This window comes from Papio anubis, chromosome 5, assembly GCF_008728515.1.
Source record: "Papio anubis isolate 15944 chromosome 5, Panubis1.0, whole genome shotgun sequence".
NCBI classification, from domain to species: domain Eukaryota; kingdom Metazoa; phylum Chordata; class Mammalia; order Primates; family Cercopithecidae; genus Papio; species Papio anubis.
Genome location: NC_044980.1, coordinates 124,508,471 through 124,531,664, shown reverse-complemented (window position 1 = coordinate 124,531,664; position 23,194 = coordinate 124,508,471). Strand labels below are relative to the sequence as shown.

Here is a 23,194-nt window from a genome sequence, read left to right as displayed (position 1 = left end):
CAATACAGAGAACTTTTGCTTTTCTGAACGGAATGAGAGTAAACTGCCTACTTGATAACCCATCAATGTTGATTATTTCAATGTGTATTTCCTAAAAACATGAACATTCTTCTACGTAACCACAATACAGCAAAAATTCAGGAAATCTTTGATATATTATAACCTCAGATCCCATTAAAACTTGACAAGTTGTCCACATAACATCCTGGAGAACAAAAGGATCCAGTTGAGAATCTTGCATTGCATTTATTTGTTATATCTCTTTAGAGAGAGATCCCTCGTGTGCACAATTCAGAATAGGATTCGAACTCCTATGAGGATCTAATGCTGAGGCTGATGTGACAGGAGGTGGAGTGCAGGCGGTAATGCTCACTTGCCCACTGCTCACCACCAGCCATGTGGCCCGGTTCCTAACAGGCCATGGACTGGTACTGGTCTGCAGCCACGCCCTGGCTTAGAACACATAGTACTTAAATACTTTTGTTGACTGATGAAATGGTGGTTTGTGATAGTGGATAAGTCAAGCCAACTGGGTTTAGATAACAGATTTACTAGCTCTTGTAACCTTGGTGAAGTTATTTAACCTGTTTGAGCGTCACGTTTCTCATCTGTAAAATAGGGTTAATAATATCTACTCTGCTCAGTATTAGAGAAAATATACATTAAGGCCTGGCATTTTGTTGGTGATCAATAAGTAATAAGGTTATTAAGATGTGGTGAAGGAGACCCATAGTAAAAATACCCATACTTTTATCAAGTGTTGAAACATACATGGAAATATCTAGTGAAGTCCCTGACTTCAATTATGTTAGCCCCTCATTTTAACTGTTTTCTAATAACAGTTATATCTAGGTTGAATGCAGTGGCTCACACCTGTAATCCCAGCACTTTGGGAGGCCAAGGTGGGAGGATTACTTTAGCCCAGGAGTTTGACACCAGCCTGGGCAACATGATGAGACCTTGTTTCTACAAAAAGTCAAATTAGCTGGATGTGGTGGCATACGCCTGTAGACCCAGCTCTGTGGGGATAGCTAGGATACTATAACTATTATGTATAATATGTATTATATATGTGTGTATGTAAAAAATATATATACACACACACACACACACATATATTCCCTTAAGTGTTGTTAAGTAGGGTTTTTCTTCCCATTAAACAAATAACAAATTAAGGTTTAGAGAGGTCAGTTAACTTGCTCAAGGATCCAGATTTTGAACTCATATCTAGTTCTAAAGCTTTTATTATTTTTACTTTAAATTTTTGGTTAGAGATAATTGGAGACTACTACATGCAATTTTTAATGATGCTTTTGGTGATGTTGGTAACTAGAAAACAATCAGTCTTCAGTAAATTTGACTTTAGTCAGATTATTTGTTCTAAGAACCTGCCTGAGGTTTGTTAAATGGAAGAATGGACATACTGGTAACTGTGATAAAGCAATGGAATACTTTTAGGAATATCACAGATGTTGGTGGATTGTAACTTTGGCAGTTGTGAGCAGTGAAAGATGTTGGGGAGGAAAAAGAGAAAGAGGAATAAAAAAAAGAAATACATTTTTCTTCCACACTGGATTGCACATTCATCTGGTCTTAAGTTCATTTTCTTATTAAAAATTTAAATATTACATGACTATATTCTCATTTCAATAGAATAAACATATGTATTTATGTATAGTTAAATCTAAAAGTCTCATTTGCATTTCTTTCATCCCTACATTTCTCCCCAGAAAAATAGGTAATTTTTTTATAACAATGTTACTTATGTTTACTTGGGTTTGTTATTATATTTAAATGAATGAATAAGTATTTTTTAAATAGTCTCAGTTTTAATTTCTAATATGGGAAAATACTGATAATTATAACCCATATAAACAAAAGACTCTTGGGATCCTCGATAACTTGTAAGAACGTCAAGGGTTGTTTGTTTGCTTTTTTTTTTTTTTTTTTTTTTGGAGACAGACTCTGTCACCCAGGCTGGAGTGCTGTTTGTTTGCTTTTTTTTTTTTTTTTTTGGAGACAGACTCTGTCACCCAGGCTGGAGTGCTGTGGTGCAATCTCAGCTCACTGCAACCTTCGTCTCCCAGGTTCAAAAGATTCTTGTGCCTCAGCTTCCCAAGTAGCTGGAATTACAGGCATGTGCCACCACGCCCAGCTACTTTTTGTCTTTTAGTAGAGATGGGGTTTCTCGCTGTTGGTCGGTGTGGTCTTGAACTCTTGGTCTCAGGTGATCTGCCTGCCTCAGCCTCCCAAAGTGCTGGGATTACAGGTGTGACCCACCATGCCTGGCCCATAAAGGGGTTTTGAGACCAAATAATTTGAAAACTACTGCAATATATTATTACATCAGTATTAATGAACATCGTGTAGGCCATGGTAATCTAGAAAATTCTCAGGATGTAATAATGTTGGCCAGAAATAACAAACCCCACAGATACTATTCTGGTTATAAGACAAAAAATAGAAAATACTGGAGAAAATATAGCAAAATGCAAATAGTCATATTAAGGTTGTATTATTTTGAGTTATTTCATTCTTGTTTTTTCCAAAGGTTTTTATACTTTGATGAAATTTGTATATGGTTAAAAATCTGTTAAAATATGAATGGAAATATTATCTGTATTTCAGAAACTCTGCAGTGATGCTCAAGTTAAAGTCTTTGGGAAATGCTGCCAACTGAAACCTGGAGGAGACAGTTCTTCCTCTTTAGATAGTTCTGTGACTTCATCTTCTGATATAAAAGACCAGTGTCTTAAGTACCAGGTAAGATCATTGATGTCATTTATTTATTTATTCATTTATAAATATTTTTGAACATCATCCAGTGAACTGTGGAGATATAATAGCAGTTAGTCCTTATCTTCCTAGAGCTTGCATTGAAGCTGGAGAAACAGATGAGTAAGTTTATGAACTTTGACAAATCTGAGAATAAGAGATGTAGAGAGCTGTAGGTATAGGTTGCACGAGTATTTTCTCCTTATATTTCCCAATTCAGATTTAGATTGGGTTATCAGAATAATTTCTTATTTTACATACTTTTTCATTGTTTATGAAGATAAATACAAAATACCAGTACAGTTTCCGTTGTATGAAATTAAAGTATGATTGGAAGTATACATAATACACAGTGTTATTTTTCAAAAGTAATGTGACTTCTTGTAAAACATGGAATTAAACGTATTAGCAAGTATAGTACATAGAAACTTCTCTAAATGTATAACATTTTGTGTAGTATCAGTGTTTGGTCTCATGCTCAGCAAGTGTCATCTGTTGTAAATTTATTTGTGTCATCCAAGTTTGCATTAATCACAAGTATTTTATATTTACACAGTATCAAAAATAGAATCTGGCTTTTTAATTACTGGTAATGAAATGATTGTGTTTTGATAGAAATTGATCTTTCTACCTAATCAATGGGACAAGCTGTGTGAAAAGAGTCTGAAATTACTAAATTCCAGATGGATTTACTGCACAGTTCCCCCTGCCTTCTTCTATTCTACCTCCCCTTTAGGCATGATACCTTAACAAATCCATAATAGTGCTGTGCCATACAACACCATCATGACTTACACCATTTTGCACAACTTTGAAAGTTTTGTGATTTTTAAAAAATTTAGCCCTGTGGGCTGGGCACGGTGACTCATGCCTGTAATCCCAGCACTTTGGGAGGGTGAGACAGGCAGATCACCTGAGGTTGGGAGTTCGAGACCAGCCTGACCAACATGCAAAAACCCCATCTCAACTAAAAGTATAAAAATAGGCATGGTGGCACATGCCTGTAATCCCAGCTACTCAGGAGGCTGGGGCAGGAGAATCGCTTGAACCCGGGAGGCTGATGTTGCGGTGAGCCAAGATTGCACCATTGCACTCCAGCCTGGACAACAAGAGCGAAACTCTGTTTCAGGAAAAAAAAAAAAAAAAAAGCCATGTGTGTAGTGTGAGCCTGTAGTCACAGCTACTCAGGAGGCTGAGGTGGGAGGATTGCTTGAGCCCAGAAGTTCTAGGATGTGATAAGTTACGATCATGCCATAGCAACCCAGCCTGGGTGACAGAGTGAGACCTTGTCTCAATAAAAAATATGTATATAGGGTGGCTGGCAAGATGGCCAAATAGGAACAGCTCCAGTCTGTAGCTCCCAGCAAGATCAAAGCAGAAGGCAGGTGATTTCTGCATTTCCAACTGAGTGAAAACAAAGCTGCTGGGAAGTTAGAACTGGGCGGAGCTCGTCGTCGCAGCTCAGCAAAGCCACTGTAGCCAGACTGCCTCTCTAGATTCCTCCTGTCTGGGCAGGGCGTCTCTGAAAGAAAGGCAGCAGCCCCAGTCAGGGGCTTATAGATAGAACTCCCATCTCCCTGGGACAGAGTACCTGGAGGAAGAGGTGGCTCTGGGCACAGCCTCAGCAGACTTAAATGTTCCTGCCTGCTAGCTCTGAAGAGATCAGTGGATATCCCAGTACAGCGTTCAAGCTCTGGTAAGGGACAGACTACCTCCTCAAGTGGGTCCCTGACCTCTATGACTCCTCACTGGGAGACACCTACCAACAAGGGTCAACAGACATCTCATAGAGGAGAGCTCTGGCTGGCATGTGGCAGGTGCCCCTCTGGGATGAAGCTTCCAGAGGAAGGAACAGGCAGGAATCTTTGCTGTTCTGCGGCCTCCACTGGTGATACCCAGGCAAACAGGGTCTGGAGTGGACCTCCAGCAGACACCAGCAGACCTGCAGTAGAGGGGTCTGACTGGTAGAAGGGAAATTAACAAACAGAAAGAAATAGCATCAACATCAACAAAAAGGACATCCCCATGAAAACCCCATCTGAAGGTCACCAGCATCAAAGAACAAAGATAGGTACATCCACAAAGATGAGGAAAAACCAGCATAAAAAGGCTGAAAATTCCAAACACCAGAATGCCTCTCCTCCTCAGAAGGATCACAACACCTTGCCAGCAAGGGAACAAAACTGGATGGAGGATGAGTTTGACAAGTTGACAGAAGTAAGCTTCAGAAGACAGATAGAAACAAATTCCTCTGAGCTAAAGGAGCATCTTCTAACCCAATGCAAGAAAGCTGAGAACCCAGAAAAAAGGTTAGATAAATTGCTAACTGGAATAACCAGTTTAGAGAAGAACATGAATGACCTGATGGAGCTGAAAAACACAACAGGAGAACTTCGTGAAGCATGCACAAGCATCAATAGCTGAATCAATCAAGCGGGAGAAAGTATATCAGAGATTGAAGATCAACTTTATGAAATAAAAAGTGAAGACAAAATTAGAGAAAAAAGAATGAAAAGGAACAAACAAAGCCTCCAAGAAATATGGTACTATGTGAAAAGACCAAACCTGCGTTTGATTGGTGTACCTGAAAGTGACAGGGAGAATGGAACCAAGTTGGAAAACACTCTTCAGGATACTATCCAGGAGAACTTCCCCAACCTAGCAAGACAGGCCAACATTAAAATTCAGGAAATACAGAGAACGCCACAAAGATAGTGTTTGAGAAGAGCAACCCTAAGACATATAATTGTCAGATTCACCAAGGTTGAAATGAAGGAAAAAATGTTAAGGGCAGCCAGAGAGAAAGTTTGGGTTATACACAAAGGGAAGCCCATCAGACTAACAGTGGATCTCTCTGCAGAAACTCTGAAGCCAGAAGAGAGTTGAGGGGCCAATATTCAACATTCTTAAAGAAAAGAATTTTAAACCCAGAATTTCATATCCAGCCAAACTAAGCTTCATAAGTGAAGGAGAAATAAAATCCTTTCCAGATGAGCAAATGCTGAGAGATTTTGTCACCACCTAAGGCCTGCTTCCTGAAGGAAGCGCTAAATATGGAAAGGAAAAAACAGTACCAGCCACTGCAAAAACATATGAAATTGTAACACTGTTGACACTAAGAAGAAACGGCATCAACAATGCATCATAATGACAGGATCAAATTCACACATGACAATATTAACCTTAAATATAAATGGACTAAATGCCCCCATTAAAAGACACAGACTGGCAAATTGGATAACGAGTCAAGACACATCAGTATGCTGTATTCAGGAGACCCATCTCATGTGCAAAGACACATATAGGCTCAAAATAAAAGGAAGGAGAAATATTTACCAAGCAAATGGAAAACAAAAAAAAAAACAAAAAACAAAAAGCAGGGGTTGCAATCCTAGTCTCTGATAAAACAGACTTTAAACCAGCAAAGATTAAAAAAAAAAAAGACAAGGGCATTACATAATGGTAAAGGGATCAATGCAACAATAGGGATCAGTGCAACAAGAAGAGCTAACTATTGTAAATATATATGCATCCAATACAAGAGCACCCAGATTCATAAAGCAAGTTCTTAGAGACCTACAAAGAAACTGAGACTCCCACACAATAATAGTGGGAGACTTTAATACCTGACTGTCAATATTAGACAGATCAACAAGACAGAAAATTAACAAGGATGTTCAGGACTTGAACTCAGCTCTGGACCAAGTGGACCTAATAGACATCTACAGAACTCTCCACCCCAAATCAACAGAATATACATTCTTCTCAGCAACACATCACACTTATTCTAAAATTGACCACATAATTGGCAGTAAAACACTCGTCAGCGAACGCAAAAGAACGGAAATCATAACAGTCTCTCAGACCACAGTGCAATCAAATTAGATCTCAGGATTAAGAAACTCACTCAACCGCACAACTACTTAGAAACTGAATAACCTGCTCCTGAATGACTACTGAGTAAATAACAAACTGAAGTCAGAAATAAATAAGTTTGAACAAAGACACACCGTACCAGAATCTCTGGGACTCAGCTAAAGCAGTGTTTAGAGGGAAATCTATACCACTAAATGCCCACAGGAGAAAGTGGGAAAGATCAAAAATTGACACCCTAACATCATAATTAAAAGAACTAGAGAAGAAAAAGCAAATTCAAAAGCTAGCAGAAGACAGGAAATAACTAAGATCAGAGCAGAACTGAAGGAGATGGGACAGGAAAAACCCTTCAAAAAATCAATGAATCTAGGAGCTGGTTGTTTGAAAAGATTAACAACATAGATAGACCACTAGCCAGACTAATAAAGAGGAAAAGAGAGAAGAATCAAATAGACACAATAAGAAATGATAAAGGGGATATCACCAGTGATCCCACAGAAATACAAACTTCCATCATAGAATACAATAAACACCTTTACGCAAATAAACTAGAAAATCTAGAAGAAATGGATAAATTCCTGGACACATACACCCTCCCCAGACTAAACCAGGAAGAAGTCAAATCCCCGAATAGACCAATAGCAAGTTCTGAAATTGAGGCAGTAATTAATAGCCTACCAAGCAAAAAAGGTCCAAAACCAGATGAATTCATAGCCGAATTCTATCAGAGGTACAAAGAGAGCTAGAGCTGGTACCATTCCTTCTGAAACTATTCCAATCAATAGAAAAAGAGGAAATCCTCCATAACTAATTTTATGAGACCAGCATCATCCTGATACCAAAACCTGGCAGAGACGCAACAGAAAAAGAAAATTTCAGGTGAGTATCCTGATGAACATCAATGGGAAAATCCCCAATAAAATACTGGCAGACCGAATCCAGCAGCACATCAAAAAGCCTATCCACCACAATCAAGTTGGCTTCCTCCTTGGGATGCAAGGCTGGTTCAACGTATGCAAATCAGTAAACGTAATCCATCACATGAACAGAACCAATGACAGAAATCACGTGATTATCTCAATAGATGCAGAAAAGGCCTTCGATAAAATTCAACACCCATCATGCTAAAAACTCTCAATAAACTAGGTATTGATGGAGCGTATCTCAAAATACGTTCCATTAGTGCCTATTTATGACAAACCCATAGCCAGCATCATCCCGAATGGGCAAACGCTGGAAGCATTCCCTCTGAAAACCAACACAAGATAAGGATGCCCTTTCTCACCACTCCTATTCAACATAGTATTGGAAATTCTGGCCAGGGCAATCAGGCAAGAGAAAGAAATAAAGCGTATTCAAATAGGAAGAGAGGCAGTCAAATTGTCCCTGTTTGCAGATGATATGATTGTATATTCAGAAAACCCCATCGTCTCAGCCCAAAATCTCCTTAAGCTGATAAGCAACTTCAGTAAAGTCTCAGGATACAAAATCAATGTGCAAAAATCACAAGCATTCCTATACACCAATAATAGATAAACAGAGAGCCAAATCATGAGTTAACTCCCGTTCACAATTGCTACAAAGAGAATAAAATACCTAGGAATCCAACTTACAAGGGATGTGAAGGACCTCTTCAAGGAGAACTACAAACCACTGCTCAAGGAAAAAGAGAGGATACACACAAATGGAAAAACATTTCATGCTTATGGATAAGAAGAATCAGTATCGTGAAAATGGCCATCATGCCTATAGTAATTCATAGATTCAATGCTGTCCCCATCAATCTACCATTGACTTTCTTCACAGAGTTAGAAAATCTACTTTAAATTTCATATGGAACCAAGAAAGAGCCTGTATAGCCAAGAAAATCTTAAGCAAAAAGAACAAAGCTGGAGGCATCACGCTACCTGACTTCAAACTGTACTACAAGGCTAGAGTAACCAAAACAGCATTGTACTGATACCAAAATAGATACATAGATCAATGGAACAGAACGGAGGCCTCAGAAATAACGCCACACATCAACAACCATCTGATCTTCGGCAAACCTGACCAAAAAAAGCAATGGGGAGAGGATTCCCTATTTAATAAATGGTGTTGGGGAAAACTTACTAGCCATATGCAGAAAACTGAAACTGGATCCCTTCCTTACACCTTATATACAAAAATTAACTCAAGATGGATTAAAGACTTAAACGTAAGACCTAAAACCATAAAAACCCTAGAAGAAAACCTAGGCAATACCATTCAGGACATAGGCATGGGCAAAGACTATGACTAAAACACCAAAAGCAATGGCAACAAAAGCCAAAATTGACAAATGAGATCTAATTAAAGAGCTTTTGCACAGCAAAAGAAAGTATCATCAGAGTCAACAGGCAACCTGCAGAATGGGAGAAAACTTTTGCAATCTATCCATCTGACAAAGGGCTAATATCCAGAATGTACAAGGAACTTAAACAAATTTACAGGAAACAAACAACGCCATCAAAAAGTGGATGAAGGATACAAATGGACACTTCTCAAAAGAAGACATTTATATGCAGCCAACAAAATGAAAAAAAGCTCATTATCACTGGCCATTAGAGAAATGCAAATCAAAACCATAATGAGATAAGCATCTCATGTCAGATAGAATAGCAATCATTAAAAAGGCAGGAAACAACAGATGCTGGAGAGGATGTGGAGAAATAGGAACACTTTTACACTGTTGGTGGGAGTGTAAATTAGTTCTACCATTATGGAAGACAGTGTGGCAATTCTTCAAGGATCTAGATCCAGAAATACCATTTGACCCAGCAATCCCATTACTGGGTATATACCCAAAGGATTGTAAATCATTCTAGTATAGAGACACATGGATATGTATGTTTATTGCAGCACTATTTACAATAGCAAAGACTTGGAACCAACCCAAATGTCCATCAGTGATAGACTGGATAAAGAATATGTGGCACATATACACCATGGAATACTGTGCAGCCATAAAAAGGGATGAGTTCATGTCCTTTGCAGGAATGTGGATGAAGCTGGAAACCATCATTTTCAGCAAACTAACACAAGAACAGAAAACCAACACCGCATGTTCTCGCTCATAAGTAGGAGTTGAACAATGAAAGTACATGGACACAGGGAGGGGAACATCACACACTGGGGCCTGTTGGGGGAATGGGGGCTAGGGGAGGAGTAGCATTAGGAAAAATACCTAATGTAGATGACAGGTTGATGGGTGCAGCAAACCACCATGGCACATGTATACCTATTTAACAAACCTGCACATTCTGCACATGTATCCCAGAACTAAGAAGCATAATAATAATTTTTTAAAAATGTATATAATTTCAGGTAAGTGGAACATATTCTTTGAGTTACACAGTGTTTAACAGATTATTAGCTTTCAGGAATGAGTACTTAGAATAGACCTTTTAAATAAGGCATTTTTAAAAAGACAATAATGATAATAGCATCCTTTTAATTATAAGTTTCGTTGTAGATTATGTCGCATTAAAATACATAGCTTGCCAGTCACATTCATGGTAACTATTTAATATATGTTAGAACAGACAAATAGAACCTTAATAGTAAACTATATGGTATCATAAAATTTACATAGCAATGTATTAATATTTTTACTGTATTTTGCTTTCTGGGGATTATTTTATTTGCGTAATAGTTAAATCTATAAATGCCTTGGTATTTAAATTTGTATAGCTTGCTTAATACAAGAAATAATAATTTCAGTCAAAATAACAATGTAGTTAGACACATTATGGAGCTTGTAAGGGAAGACTGCCATGTCTGTCATTAGCCAGAAGTAATTTAGGTTGCCAAGTAATACTGGCATTGAGTTTTTTAAAAAAGCTATTTTATCATTAAAAAAATTGTTCAACTCCATTTCTGAAATGTTGTTCTCAGTACCCAAGCCTCTGTGTCTTAAAATAAAAATTTGATCTTAACCAAATCTCAAGAATAAATTAGTTGCTTTCTATATTAGTAACCTAGGTATGACAGAAATGACTTTTTTCTTAAAAATTAACTTTGTGGGCCAGGCACAGTGGCTCATGCCTATAATCCCAGCACTTTGGGAGGTCAAGGTGGGCGGATCACAAGGTCAAGAGATTGTTATCATCCTGGCCAAAATGGTGAAACCCCGTCTCTACTAAAAATACAAAAATTAGCTCGGTGTGGTGGTGTGCACATGTAGTCCCAGCTACTCCAGAAGCTGAGGCAGGAGAATTACTTGAAACCCGGGAGGCGGAGGTTGCAGTGAGCCGAGATCGTGCCATTGCACTCCAGCCTGGGAGACAAGAGCAAGACTCCATCTCAAATAATAATAATAATAATAATGATAATAATGTTTGTGCTCTTATTAGACCAAAATTAAGAGTATAGCTCTGAGAAGGAAAAAAAACCATGTAAATGAACATACATGAAACTGATATAAAAATAGCCATGTATAAAAAAATGTGTTGCTACTTGAAGGTGTCTTTTTAAAGAAAGGTACAAATATTTAAACATAGGGATTGTCTTAACCCTAATAATAGGACAATTTAAGATAGGTAGTAAATAGACAAAGGAGTAAAAGAGTCACATGATAAAATGAAAAACAGTGTGCAGCTGTATATCCTGGTCTCCAGTTGTAAAGTGGGGATTCTCTTCACTTTATGGTTATTAGAATTTTCCTAAATATTTTAGAAACCATTAATTTTTTTATTTTATATAATTGCATCAAAGGATGGTATTGGGACACTCTCTAAACAGTGGCTTAAACAAATTAGGGATTGTGTTCCTGACATGATAACCCTAAAAGTGTACTATCTAGGTGTGATACTGGGCTTCAAGATACCCTCAGAGACCATGGTTCCCTTATCTTTCTACTTGGAGTTAATGTGTACTTGTTGCCTTGTTGTTATAATATGACATCTCCATCTGTAGTGACTTCCATTTACATCTTATGGACCAGGCCTGTGTCAAATGCATGTAAATGAGTACTGAAAATTGCTACTTCAACCATAACACTAACCTTTTAAGTATAAAAATTATTCTAAATCGCCTATCTTCAAGTGAGCCTATGAAATGAAATTTTTTTCAGTTGTGCACATTAGTTCCCTAAAACAAACTGGACTTCAAAAAATGAGGAAGAATTAGAGAACAGATACTTGGTAGGTAAATAGTGATATTTGCCACGATATCTAAATAGTAACCCAACGGATAAGTTCAATCTTTAACTGTTGTCTGACTCCTGTGAAGACAAAGAATAATGAAAGAGAATAACTTTTTAATCAGGAGGTTCTTTGGAAACAAGACATTCTAATGTTTCGAGGAAGTCTTGCTCTGTCGCCCAGGCTGGAGTGCAGTGGCCCGATCTCCACTCACTACAACCTCTGCCTCCTGGGCTCAAGCAATTCTCCTGCCTCAGCCTCCCAAGTAGCTGGGATTATAGGCGTGCACCACCACACCCAGCTAATTTTTTGTATTTTTAGCAGAGACAGGGTTTAACCATGTTGGCCAGGCTGGTCTCAAACTCCTGACCTTGTGATCCTTTCGCCTCGGCCTCCCAAAATGCTGGGATTACAAGTGTGAGCCACTGTGCCCAGCCTCAAAGAAGTCTTAAAAAAAAAAAAAAAAAATTGTGGTAAGAACATGAAGTCTACCCTCTTAAATTTTTAAATGTACAAGGAATTGTTGTCTATATGTACACTGTAGATCTCTAGAGCTTATTCAAATTGTTTGAAATTTAATGCCATTGATTAGTTACCCCCTCGCCCCAGTCCCTGGTAACTCCACATTTCCCCCTCGCCCCAGCCCCTGGTAACTACCATTCTACTCTTTGATTCTGTAAATTTGGCTATTTTAAATACCTCATATAAGTGGAGTATTTATCTTATCATGCAGTATTTATCTTTTTGTGACTGGCTTATTTCATTTAGCCTAACATCCTTAAGATTAATCTGTGTTGTTGCATGTTGCAGAATTTTCTTCTTTTTAAAAACTGAATAGTGTTTCATTCTATGTATTTATTATATTTCATTTATCTCTTCATCTGTCAATGGACATTTAGGGTTATTTTCACATCTTGGCTATTGTGAATAGTGCTGTAATGAACATAGGAGTGCTAACATCTCTTTGAGATCCTGATTTTAGTTATTTTGGAAAAATGCCCAGAAGTGGAATTGCCAGATCACATGGTAGTTCTATTTTTAATTTTTGGAGGACTTGCCATGTTGTTTTCCATAAGTACAGTACCATTTTGCATTCCTACAACAATGTGCAAGGGCTCCAGTTTTGCCACATCCTCACCACTTGTTGTCTTTGCTTTTTTGATTATAGCCAACCTGACAGGTTTTGGGGTTTTGATTTACATTTCTCTGATTAGAAATGTTGAGCATTTCTCCTGTATCAGTTGGTCATTTGTATGAATTCTTTGGAGAAATGTTTATTCAAGACCTTAATTGCGTTATTAGTTTTTACTATAGAGTTGTAGGGGTTTCTGGTACATTTTGAAGCCGAATCCCTTATCAGATACATGGTTTGCAAGTATTTTTTCCCATTCCATATTTTATCTTTTCGCCCTCTTGATTATTTTCTTTGCTGTGCAGAAACATTTTAGTTTGATGTAGTCCCACTTGTCTGTTTTTGCTTTTGTTACCTGTGCTTTGGCTGTCATATCTGTGAAATTATTGCTAAGACCAATGTCATCAAGCTTTTCTCCTATTTTCTTCTGGGAGTTTTACAGTTTCAGGTCATACGTGTAAGCGTTTAATCCATTTTGAGTTGATTTTGTGCATGATATAGGACACCAGTTTTATTCTTTTGCATGTGGATATCCAGTTTTCCCAAAAGCATTTGTCGAAGAGACTATCCTGTCCGCATTGTGTATTCTTAGCACACTTCTTGAAGATCAGTTGATTGTATACATGTAGGTTTATTTCTGGTCTCTTTGTTCTGTTCCATTGGTCTAGATGTCTGTCTTAATGTCAGTACCTTACTGTTTTCACTATTGTAGCTTTGTAGTATAATTTGAAATCAGGAAGTGTAATGCCTGCCAGCTTTGTTCTTTTTCAAGGTTGATTTGGCTCATTGTGGTCTTCTGTGGTTTCATATGAATTTTTATATGTTTTTCCGTTTTTGTAAAAAATGTTATTAGGATTTTCATAGGCATAGTATTGAAACTGTAGATTGCAGATATGTCTTTACAGAAGTACACAATAGATATAAATTGCCCTATTTATGGATGCTTCTTTTATACAACAGGAGTAGTAAAAATTATTCTGCGTATTATTTGAATTTCACTTATTATCTATCCTGGAGAAACATTGCATATGCATAAGATGTGGTTAAGAATGCTTACTTGTGCATTATTGATAATAGCAAAAATCTGGAAGTGACCTAAATGCCCGTGAATAAAGGGGACTGGTCTGACAAACGGTGGTATTTTCATGCAATAAAATATTGTACAACTCTTAAAAGGAATTAGTCAAACATTTATGTGTAACAACATGATTACATCAAGAAGACATTTTAAAATGAAGAAAATCAAGTTGCAGAACAGCGTATACAGTGTAGAATTACAATTATTAATGTAGAATAACTATATAAAAAGAATTTTAATAAAAATATATGAAATAGTCATAAGCTTCTAATTAACACAGTTTGTTAATGTGTGGTTATTGTTTAGGGTTCTCGATGCTCTTCTGATGCCAATATGCTTGGAGAGATGATGTTTGGCTCAGTAGCAATGAGCTACAAAGGATCCACCCTAAAAATTCATCAGATTCGGTGAGAAATTTTCTGATTTTTTTTTAACAAGTCCATTTTTAGGTATTTGGTTTTTTTAAGAGAGAATTTTGTATGATCTTCACTCAGATTGAGCTTGCCATACTCCATTTAAAATGTTCTATGGTTTTAATGCTACCATTGGCAACTATGCTGTGAAACCTCTGTGACTTACACATTTTTATTTATAATAACTCCAAAAGGCCATTGTGTTTTAGTTTTGGTCTCTCTCTTTCTCTTTTTCTTCATAGTTCCCCTCCACAGCTCATGCTCAGCAAAGTGTTTACTGCTCGGACTGGCAGCAGTATTTGTGGAAGTCTCAATACGTAAGTGCTTATGGATACAGGGGGAATTGTATTACTTTAGATGTACAAAGTATGAAAACTAACAAACTGCTTTTAGCACTGCAGCACAAGTTCAGATTTTCTATCTTTCCTTAAGTTTAAAAGTTCATGGAGGCCAGATTTCACTCTCAATTGAGTTTAGTTGAGAAACAGGAGATGTGGTTTCTGTTTTTGTGAACTGCTAGAAGCAGTATCTGGAAGTAGAATGTTGAATGGATTTCCGTCTTAGGTCAACATGCTGATTTTCAGTTTTCCGGTACCACACTGAGTTTCCTGAGTTACCACAATCTGTAGGGTTGGTGCTCTTCAATTTTCAGATCCCCTATGAAATTAACCCTACAGACAGTACTGACCTAGGTCAGCCATATTGATATTACACATAATATATACACTATATAATGATAGCCACCAGGGTATTACAAGCTATTAATGCAAAGATTGGAATAGTGAAGCTGAAACAAAGGCAGGCCTGGTTTCAGGATCATGGGCCATGTGCCAGAACCTAGCAAATTACTGGGGCTAAAGTTAGGCAGTGAAAGACCCCAGAGAGAGATTTTGCAGGTGCCATATCAGAGCAAGACTCTTTGGCTAGTCAGAGCCCCTGGGGATAACCCAAGGTCAAAGGCAGCAAGGAAACGACCCCAGATTACAGAAATTCTGTACAGCCCCCATCAGTTGTTAATGCCTTAAAAATACCTGTTTGGAAGAGTTTTATTAGCTAAGTTTCTAATACCTGTAACTCTTTGGAAGGAAAGTAGGAGGTAGTCTTTTTCTTTTTTTTTTTTTTTTGAGACGGAGCCTCACTGTGTCACCAGGCTGGAGTGCAGTGGCGCGATCTCAGCTCACTGCAACCTCTGCCTCTCGGGTTCAAGCAATTCTCCTGACTCAGCCTCCAGGGTAGGTGGGACTACGGGTGCAGGCCACCATGCCCAGCTAATTTTGTATTTTTAGTAGAGACAGAGTTTCACTATGTTGGCTAAGCTGGTCTCGAACTCCTGACCTCAAATGATCCGCCCGCCTCAGCCTCCCAAAGTGCTGGGATTACTGGCGTGAGCCATCACGCCCGGCCGTGGGAGGTATCCTTTAAAATATTATGGATGCTTTAAAATATCTTGAAGCCAAAAATACTGATTTTTAAAAGTAGAAATTAGAGACCTACTAAAGGAGAAATTAAAGATTCCGTGTTGGAATCACTGATGTTAGCCATAATCACCTAAGTTTTTTCACCTTTTCTAAGTTCTGATGATTCCTAAAATCTCTAGAAAGGATATTTTGCACTAAAAGCATAAAGCACTTTTATTTTTGTTATCCTGAAAGAGTCACTAAAAGAAGTCATATAGGTTATTTGTAATATATTAGACTAAAGATAGTTTTTGGATATTTGCCTAATGATTTATTCTCCTCTTCTTCCTCCTAGCTTCCACCTCTCCCTAACAGATAATTAGAAAATATTTTTAGGTCTAAAATATGAGGGGAAACCTTGTTTGTAATCTAAATCAGGTTCAGTAACTTCTTCTTTAAAGATCCAGATAGTAAATATTTTTGGCTTTGTGAGCCGGACAATGGGTTATAGTTTCTCAGCTCTGCTGGTGCAGCATCAAAGCATTCATACACAGTTTATAAATGAATGGGCATGGCTGTGTTCCAATAAAACTTTATTTACAAAAAGAGGCAGCAGACTAGATCTGGCACTTAGGCTATAGTTTACCAACCTCTGATTTAAATGATTATGTTAGTTAATTTATAATGCTAATAGGAAGAAACTTTTTGTGCTTAAAATTTCATCAGGATGTCCAACGAATTGCCCTTAAACCATAAAATGAATTTGGAATTAATTTTTTTCTCACCCTCCATAGGCTACAAGATAGTCTTGAATTCATCAATCAGGACAACAATACATTAAAGGCTGATAATAACACAGTTATTAATGGACTGCTTGGAAATATAGGTAAATGGTTCCTTTGATTTTATAAGTTTAAAAAATATTAACAGTGTAACAAGTGTTTTTTGAAGTTATTCCTTAATGCAGATCTGTCATGATAACAAAGAATTTCAAATACTGTAAGTGGAAGAGCCTTTTAAATTGCCAGTATGTATAACATTTATTTGGAAAACATATTTTTCATATATTTGAACACAGTATTTATTTTGTATCTGATAAAGAGACTGCTTTAGATATATCTAATTTGTCTTCGTTGTTTTTCATTGTTAAATTTGAAGCATTTTTGAAAGGTGTCAGTGATAAGAAAAGCCCTTAGTAGTTCTTTTGGCTATTTCAGCTGAGGAAGACTACTACATCTTCTTCCTTCTGTCTTCCCTAACCATAAAAGTCATTTTAAAATGATGCTTGTTTTTGTGACCTGTAATTCAGATGAGCAGATGTTCAGATTTGATGTTTCTTAAAAGATTTATTAGAATAACAATTCATTTAGTACTTTGGTTAGCTAATTGTTGTTAAGTACTACATTTTAAAGTGACAGACTTTCTAAAATTTCTGGTCATTTTTTCTAGACAGCTCAAGTGAACTGCTGCTGTATTGCGATATTTCTGGTGCATAAAAAGCTGTATAGTAGCCAAGGGAATGGGATAGCAATTAGAATAGTATTAATATTTCTCTCATTTTCTGTTTAGTAAGAACTTTTAATCATAATTAATTTAAATAAATATTTGTTATATATTAGTAGAAAACAGTTTTTTCTTCCAACTTGAACTGTATGACATCCTATTTATTTTTTATAATTTGTGTTTATTCAAATGAGCAATCGCTTATGAAACACCTATTACTGTGCACTAGTCATAGTGTTAGGCTTATACTTTATAATGTGTGTGTGTTATAGAAAAATAGTTCTACTTTTTCTTAACTTGCTTGATTACTTCATTTTTTTAAATAAAGGAAAAATGTGACAAAGAATGAAATCTTTTTTCTTTATAATGTGATTCTTTTCAAAGCTCAAGGGACTTGTTGAAAGTTGAAAGTAATTACGAGTTTTTGTTTGTTTTTGATTTTTGAGATGGAGTCTCACTCTGTCACCCAGGCTGGAGTGCAGTGGTGTGATCTTAGCTCACTGCAACTTCTGTCTCCTGGGTTCAAGCGATCCTCCTGCCTCAGCCTCCCAAGTAACGGACTGCAGGCACGTGCCATCACATCCAGCTAATTTTTGTATTTTTGGTAGAGACAGGGTTTTGCTGTGTTGGCCAGGATGTTCTCGAACTCCTGACCGCCAAGTGATCCACCCGCCTCAGCCTCCCAAAGTCCTGGGATTACAGGTGTGAGCCACTGTGCCCCAGCCAAAAGGAATTCATTTTAATAACACAAATCCATTATTACTTATAAAGGTAAATTATACTATAGAGGTTAGATATACTTGTCCTCTCTTTTAATGTAGAGTAGAAAATCCATTTTACATACTACTGACTTTAAATAATGAGCAACATTTGCACTCTTTTAATTGTCAGTCAAGGATTTTTTTGCATGTCTGCTATTTCTTACTTTCTTTCAATTTCCAATCAATCAGTCAATCGATAAGTATGTGGTGAGCACCTGTCATATGCCAAACACTCTGTTAGGCCCTGAAGATACAGTGGTGAACCAGACACAGTTCCTGCCTCAATGGATTTATAGTTAGTGGAAGTCAGAAAAGTAATACAACAATTACAGTATATTATGGTAAATTCTTAGACAGGGTTAAGAGCAGGGTGTGATTAAAATAAGGAGAAGCACTCAGTTCAGTACTGGAGAGTCAAGGAAGGCTTCCTTGAGGACATGAGGCCTAAGCTTGAAGGATTAGCCAGATGGCTAGGGAAATAAATGTTCTGTGAAGAAGCAATAGTATGTACACAGACCTAGGGGCAAAAGATCATAAGAGTATGGAAAGAATGTGAATAAATCAGTATGTATGGAGCACAGAGTAGGGGTAAAGTAAATGAAAAAGAAAGAATGGAGCAAAAGGTAGATCACAAAATGCACTGTAGGCCACACTGAGGAATTTAGAGTTAATGCTTGGTTTAGTGTAGTTGGGCACCAGTGCAGATATGTTGGTTCGGGTCCTTTACCTGTTTTTTTTAGCAGGTGCCAAAGACAGGGTTAAACATGCAACAGTTGTGTTAGGGGAAATGACTGTGTAAAGGAAAATGAGGAAAATGCTGGGAAAGGCTGAGAGACCCATCAAATTGTGATGTAAGTCTGACCATAAATGAAGGAGAGAGGGATGGAGTGTTGACTGGAAGTGTCTCAAGCCAGCTATACAGTTCAAGGGAGGTTTGGCAAGGCCCTGGGAATTATTTGGGTCAAAGTTGGTTGTCAGAAGTGTCCCATGTCTCCCCAAAATGGGCCTGCCTTAGTATACCTACTGTGTTCAACCATTGACTGGGAGCAGCCTATCAGCTATGTGTCCTTGCACAAATGTGCCAGTGGATTTCATCAGGGGTTCTTAATCAACATACTCTTTATAGTTGGAGATCTTTGAGATACATTCTCGAGGCCACCACAGAGTAATTTTCGGAATATAACAAACACAATCAAATTACGTTTGTATCTGTAGAAGAGTATTGTAACTGCAGTAGGAATGGATTCAGGTAAGCAAGTGGTCTTGAGAAAAGGCCCATATTAGAAGGCTACTCATGGTACTCCAAATGACAGATAGTGGTACCTATAGTAAATTAGTGTCAGTGGGGATAGTTGTTGAGAAATTCAGTAAGGGACATAGAGTGGACCAGATTAGCTAATTAGAAGAGGTGAGGCAAAAGGAAGAATCAAGTTTGGCACTTTGCTGGCTGTTTAATTGCATGGATATGGGTGCTCTTCACTAAGGGGTATAGAAGAAATCAGAATTGATGATTTTAGGTTTAGGCATGTTCAATTGGAAGTACCGGAATATCCAAGTGAAGAAATCCATTGTTGTTAGCTAGTTAGATAGGTATATTGTAGGGTATTCTCTTTAACATAAAAATGGATGAGTGTTTAATAATTTAAAAATAATAGAAGTTGACCAGTTAGCTGTATATTCTGTGGATTTGAGAATCATCAGGACATAAATTATAATTGAAGGCACGGGAATAGAGGATGACCTAGGAAATGTAAAGAATGAGAAGGAAAGATTGTTGAAGATGGAACCCTGGGGAATGCTGGCTTTAAGAAGGGGTACGAGGCCAGGTACGGTGGCTCATGCCTGCAATCCCAGCACTTTGGGAGGCTGAGGCGGGCAGATCACGAGGTTGGGAGATCGACACCATCCTGGCTAACATGGTGAAACCCCGTCTCTACTAAAAATGCAAAAAAATTAGCTGGGCGTGGTGGCTCCTGTAGTCCCAGCTACTTGGGAGGCTGAGGCAGGAGAATAGCGTGAACCCGGGAGGCGGAGCTTGCAGTTGAGCCGAGATCACGCCACTGCACTGCAGCCAGAGGGAGACTCTGTCTCAAAAAAAAAAAAGGGTAGGAGAAGAAAAGCACACAAACAGAGACTGAGGGGGAAAAATACAGAGAGTGTGTTACATGGGAAAAAAGTTTACAGTGTAATATAATCAGCATCAGTTACTGCTATAAGGTAATATAAGAGAATATGTACTAAATTAAGCAACAGGAAGGCTTTTGGTGGCCTAGATGAGCAGTTTCAGTGGGGAGAATAGACATCAGAATTGGGATGACTCAGAGTTTGGACTTGTCCAAGATGCAAGCAGTGATTCTCAAACTTTTTGGTTTTGGGAGCCCTTTATACACGTAGAAATTATCGAGGACTGCAGAGAACTTTTGTTTATGTGGATTACAACTATCGATAAATTATTAGAAATTACAACAAAAAATTGAAGAATATTTAGTAAATCCTTGAAAAATTACACTAATACTTCCTTTCATGTTATTACAGGCTTCCAAAAAATTAGTAAGAAGAGTGGCATTGTTTTACATTTTTATAAGTCTCCTTAATTTCTGGATGAGGATACAGCTAAATTCTCATATCTGCCTCTGTATTCAGTCTTTTGTGATATGTTATTTTCATTGAAGTGTATCAAGAAAATCTGTCTCACACAGATGTGTAGTTGGAAAATGGAGAACTTCACAGACCCCCTGAAAGTTTCGGGGACCCCACGGGTGCTTGGATGACATTTTGAGAACTGCTGAATTGCTGTAGGATTAGATATATGGAGGGTGGTGGAAGAGACTTGACTATGTTTAAGTGTTGACAGAAAAAGGAAGTTATAAGGAGCATGAAATTAAAGACTAGAAGTAATAATTGATAGAAGGAGGTTTTTGAAGAAGAATGGGGGATTGGGGTCCTAGCTGACTTAGAGTTAACTTTGGAAGGGAGGGAGGAACTTAGGATTTTTTAATAAGTCCCTAGCACGTTGTAAGACTTGAATAACATGACTGCTTAGGCAGGAAGGGGGCAAGGATGGGTGAGAGAGTAAGTTTTGAAGCAGGATGATAGGAAAAAAAGGGTTCCAATCTGGTTAATTCTACTGTGTGTATGTGCATACTCTAGGAAGCAAAAGTTTTATGCTAAGAAGAAGAGGTAGGGAAGGAGTTTAAAGAAGTAAATAATTTTTGAAGTAACTAGGGAAAGAAAGCTAGGACGAATTAAAGAGCTGATCATTGAGACATGAAGGATTGCTGTACATGTGCTATAATTATAGAAGTTATTGCTACAGAAAAATAATATCTGTTAGCAATTTGAAAACTACAGTTGGCTGGACACAGTGGCTCATGCCTGTAATTTCAACACTTTAGGAGGCCAGAGCAGGAGGATCACTTGAGCCCAGGAATTGGAGATCAACTTGGGCAATGGAGCAAGACTTTGTCTCTACTAAAAAGTTTTCAAAATTAGCTGGGCCTGGTGACATGCACCTGGCTCATGGGGAGGGTTGAGGAGGGAAGATCACTGTAGCTCAGGAGTTAGAACTTGCAGTGAGCTACGATTATGCCATTGCATTCCAGCCTACATGACAGAGCAAAATCCTGTTTCAAAAAAGGAAAGAAGAAAAATGTAATTGTCACTTTTTAAAACAGAAAGCCCCCTATTCTATCCTAGATAAATGTCCTTCATGGCTGTTTAGACTATTTTTATGAAGCATAGCTAACAGGTAACCCAGCTGCTTGCTTTCAGGCCATAATGCCCTTCTTGGGTCTTCAGACTGCAATTAACCTTTTCTTGATGAAGCATGTGGCAGCTACTTCTCTTGAACAGCTGGGAGTCCGGTCCCGGATGAGTGTCATTTGTGTTCCTCCTCCCACAGTGACTGACTCCTGGTTTAGTAACCTTGGTTTCTTCCATTACTTTGTAACTTGTCACTGGGTTAGAAAAACTAATTTTTAATGTCAGTAAGATCTCTTTGCTGGTTTTGCACCCTATTGTATGCTGTGTGCCAAGTGCTTAGGTGGTTTTCTCCTCACTTCAGTTGTAGGCACATACTGTAATCTTAAAACAACTTTAAAAAAATAAATTTATTTGGCAAATATCAGTTTAGATAAATAACATTATCATACTTTTTCAAATCTTTAAAAATACTGTTTTACATTAGAAAGGATTGAACATTTAAAATAATTTTTACTTTATATAGCAGAAGCTTGTTTTTATTACATATAGATTTATTAGTAAAAATACATGAAGTTGTTATTTGATATAAATCATGACTAAAGAAACATCATCCTGTTTCAAAAATGGGAAGACAGCTTGAATTCTTATTTAGTTTAAAAGTTTCCATCCATATTTGTTGGTCTGCTCTTGTGCTGCCTTAGCTCACCTTTTTTCCCTGACGCATTGTGGCTTCTCTAACAGTCCTCTTTCATGTGTATTTTACGTTTTTGCCATGTAGGTCTTTCACAGTTCTGCAGCCCCAGGCGGGCATTCTCTGAGCAGGGTCCGCTCCGCCTGATCAGGAGCGCCTCTTTCTTTGCAGGTTTGCGATGTGCTGTGTGGGTAGACTAGTTGGTGTGCCCCAACGGCTAGACTCTGTAGTTAAGCTGTGGAAACAAGACAGTAGATGAATGCAATTGGTGAGGTTGTGGTTAAGAAAACATTGCTTTAGGAAGTATAAGAACTTAATTCCTTTCTACTGAACATGTTCTTAAAGTTTCCAGACACTGAGTTATCAGTAGAATTGACATTTTTATGAAATTTTGGTTTGCCATTTCTCTTGTGGCATAATAATTTTAACTTTAGAATCTGAAACCAAAACTTTGTATGAACTTTATTTCTTATGATACCACTTGGAATTTTTAATGTGACACTGTCTTGTTTCCATGGCTGAGTAGCTTTTGTACCATAGTTCACCAATTGCAGAAAATTATCCTATCTTGTTATTATTGTAAAATTTCTGATCTACACTATTCCATAAGAACAATTTTTCTTGGAGCTAAGATTTAGATGAACAAGCACCACTGTAATGCTCTGTAAAAAGCATACATGACTATATTTGCTTACATAATCAAG

The 23,194-nt window shown here is 37.6% G+C and overlaps 1 protein-coding gene across 6 annotated transcripts in view; it reads left to right on the top strand.

Annotated features, from left to right (window-relative positions):
- Nucleotides 1–23,194, top strand: part of FNIP1 (folliculin interacting protein 1) — a 133,882-nt gene that overhangs the window by 38,441 nt on the left and 72,247 nt on the right. For 5 of the 6 annotated variants that reach the window (XM_021940199.2, XM_021940201.1, XM_021940197.1 and 2 more), the window contains 5 exons: nucleotides 2,629–2,763; nucleotides 14,330–14,430; nucleotides 14,679–14,753; nucleotides 16,628–16,719; nucleotides 22,578–22,661. In XM_021940199.2, the coding sequence (XP_021795891.1) occupies nucleotides 2,629–2,763; nucleotides 14,330–14,430; nucleotides 14,679–14,753; nucleotides 16,628–16,719; nucleotides 22,578–22,661 (487 nt within the window). The remainder of the gene's footprint in view (nucleotides 1–2,628; nucleotides 2,764–14,329; nucleotides 14,431–14,678; nucleotides 14,754–16,627; nucleotides 16,720–22,577; nucleotides 22,662–23,194) is intronic. The other variant, XM_021940200.1, reaches the window with a different exon arrangement.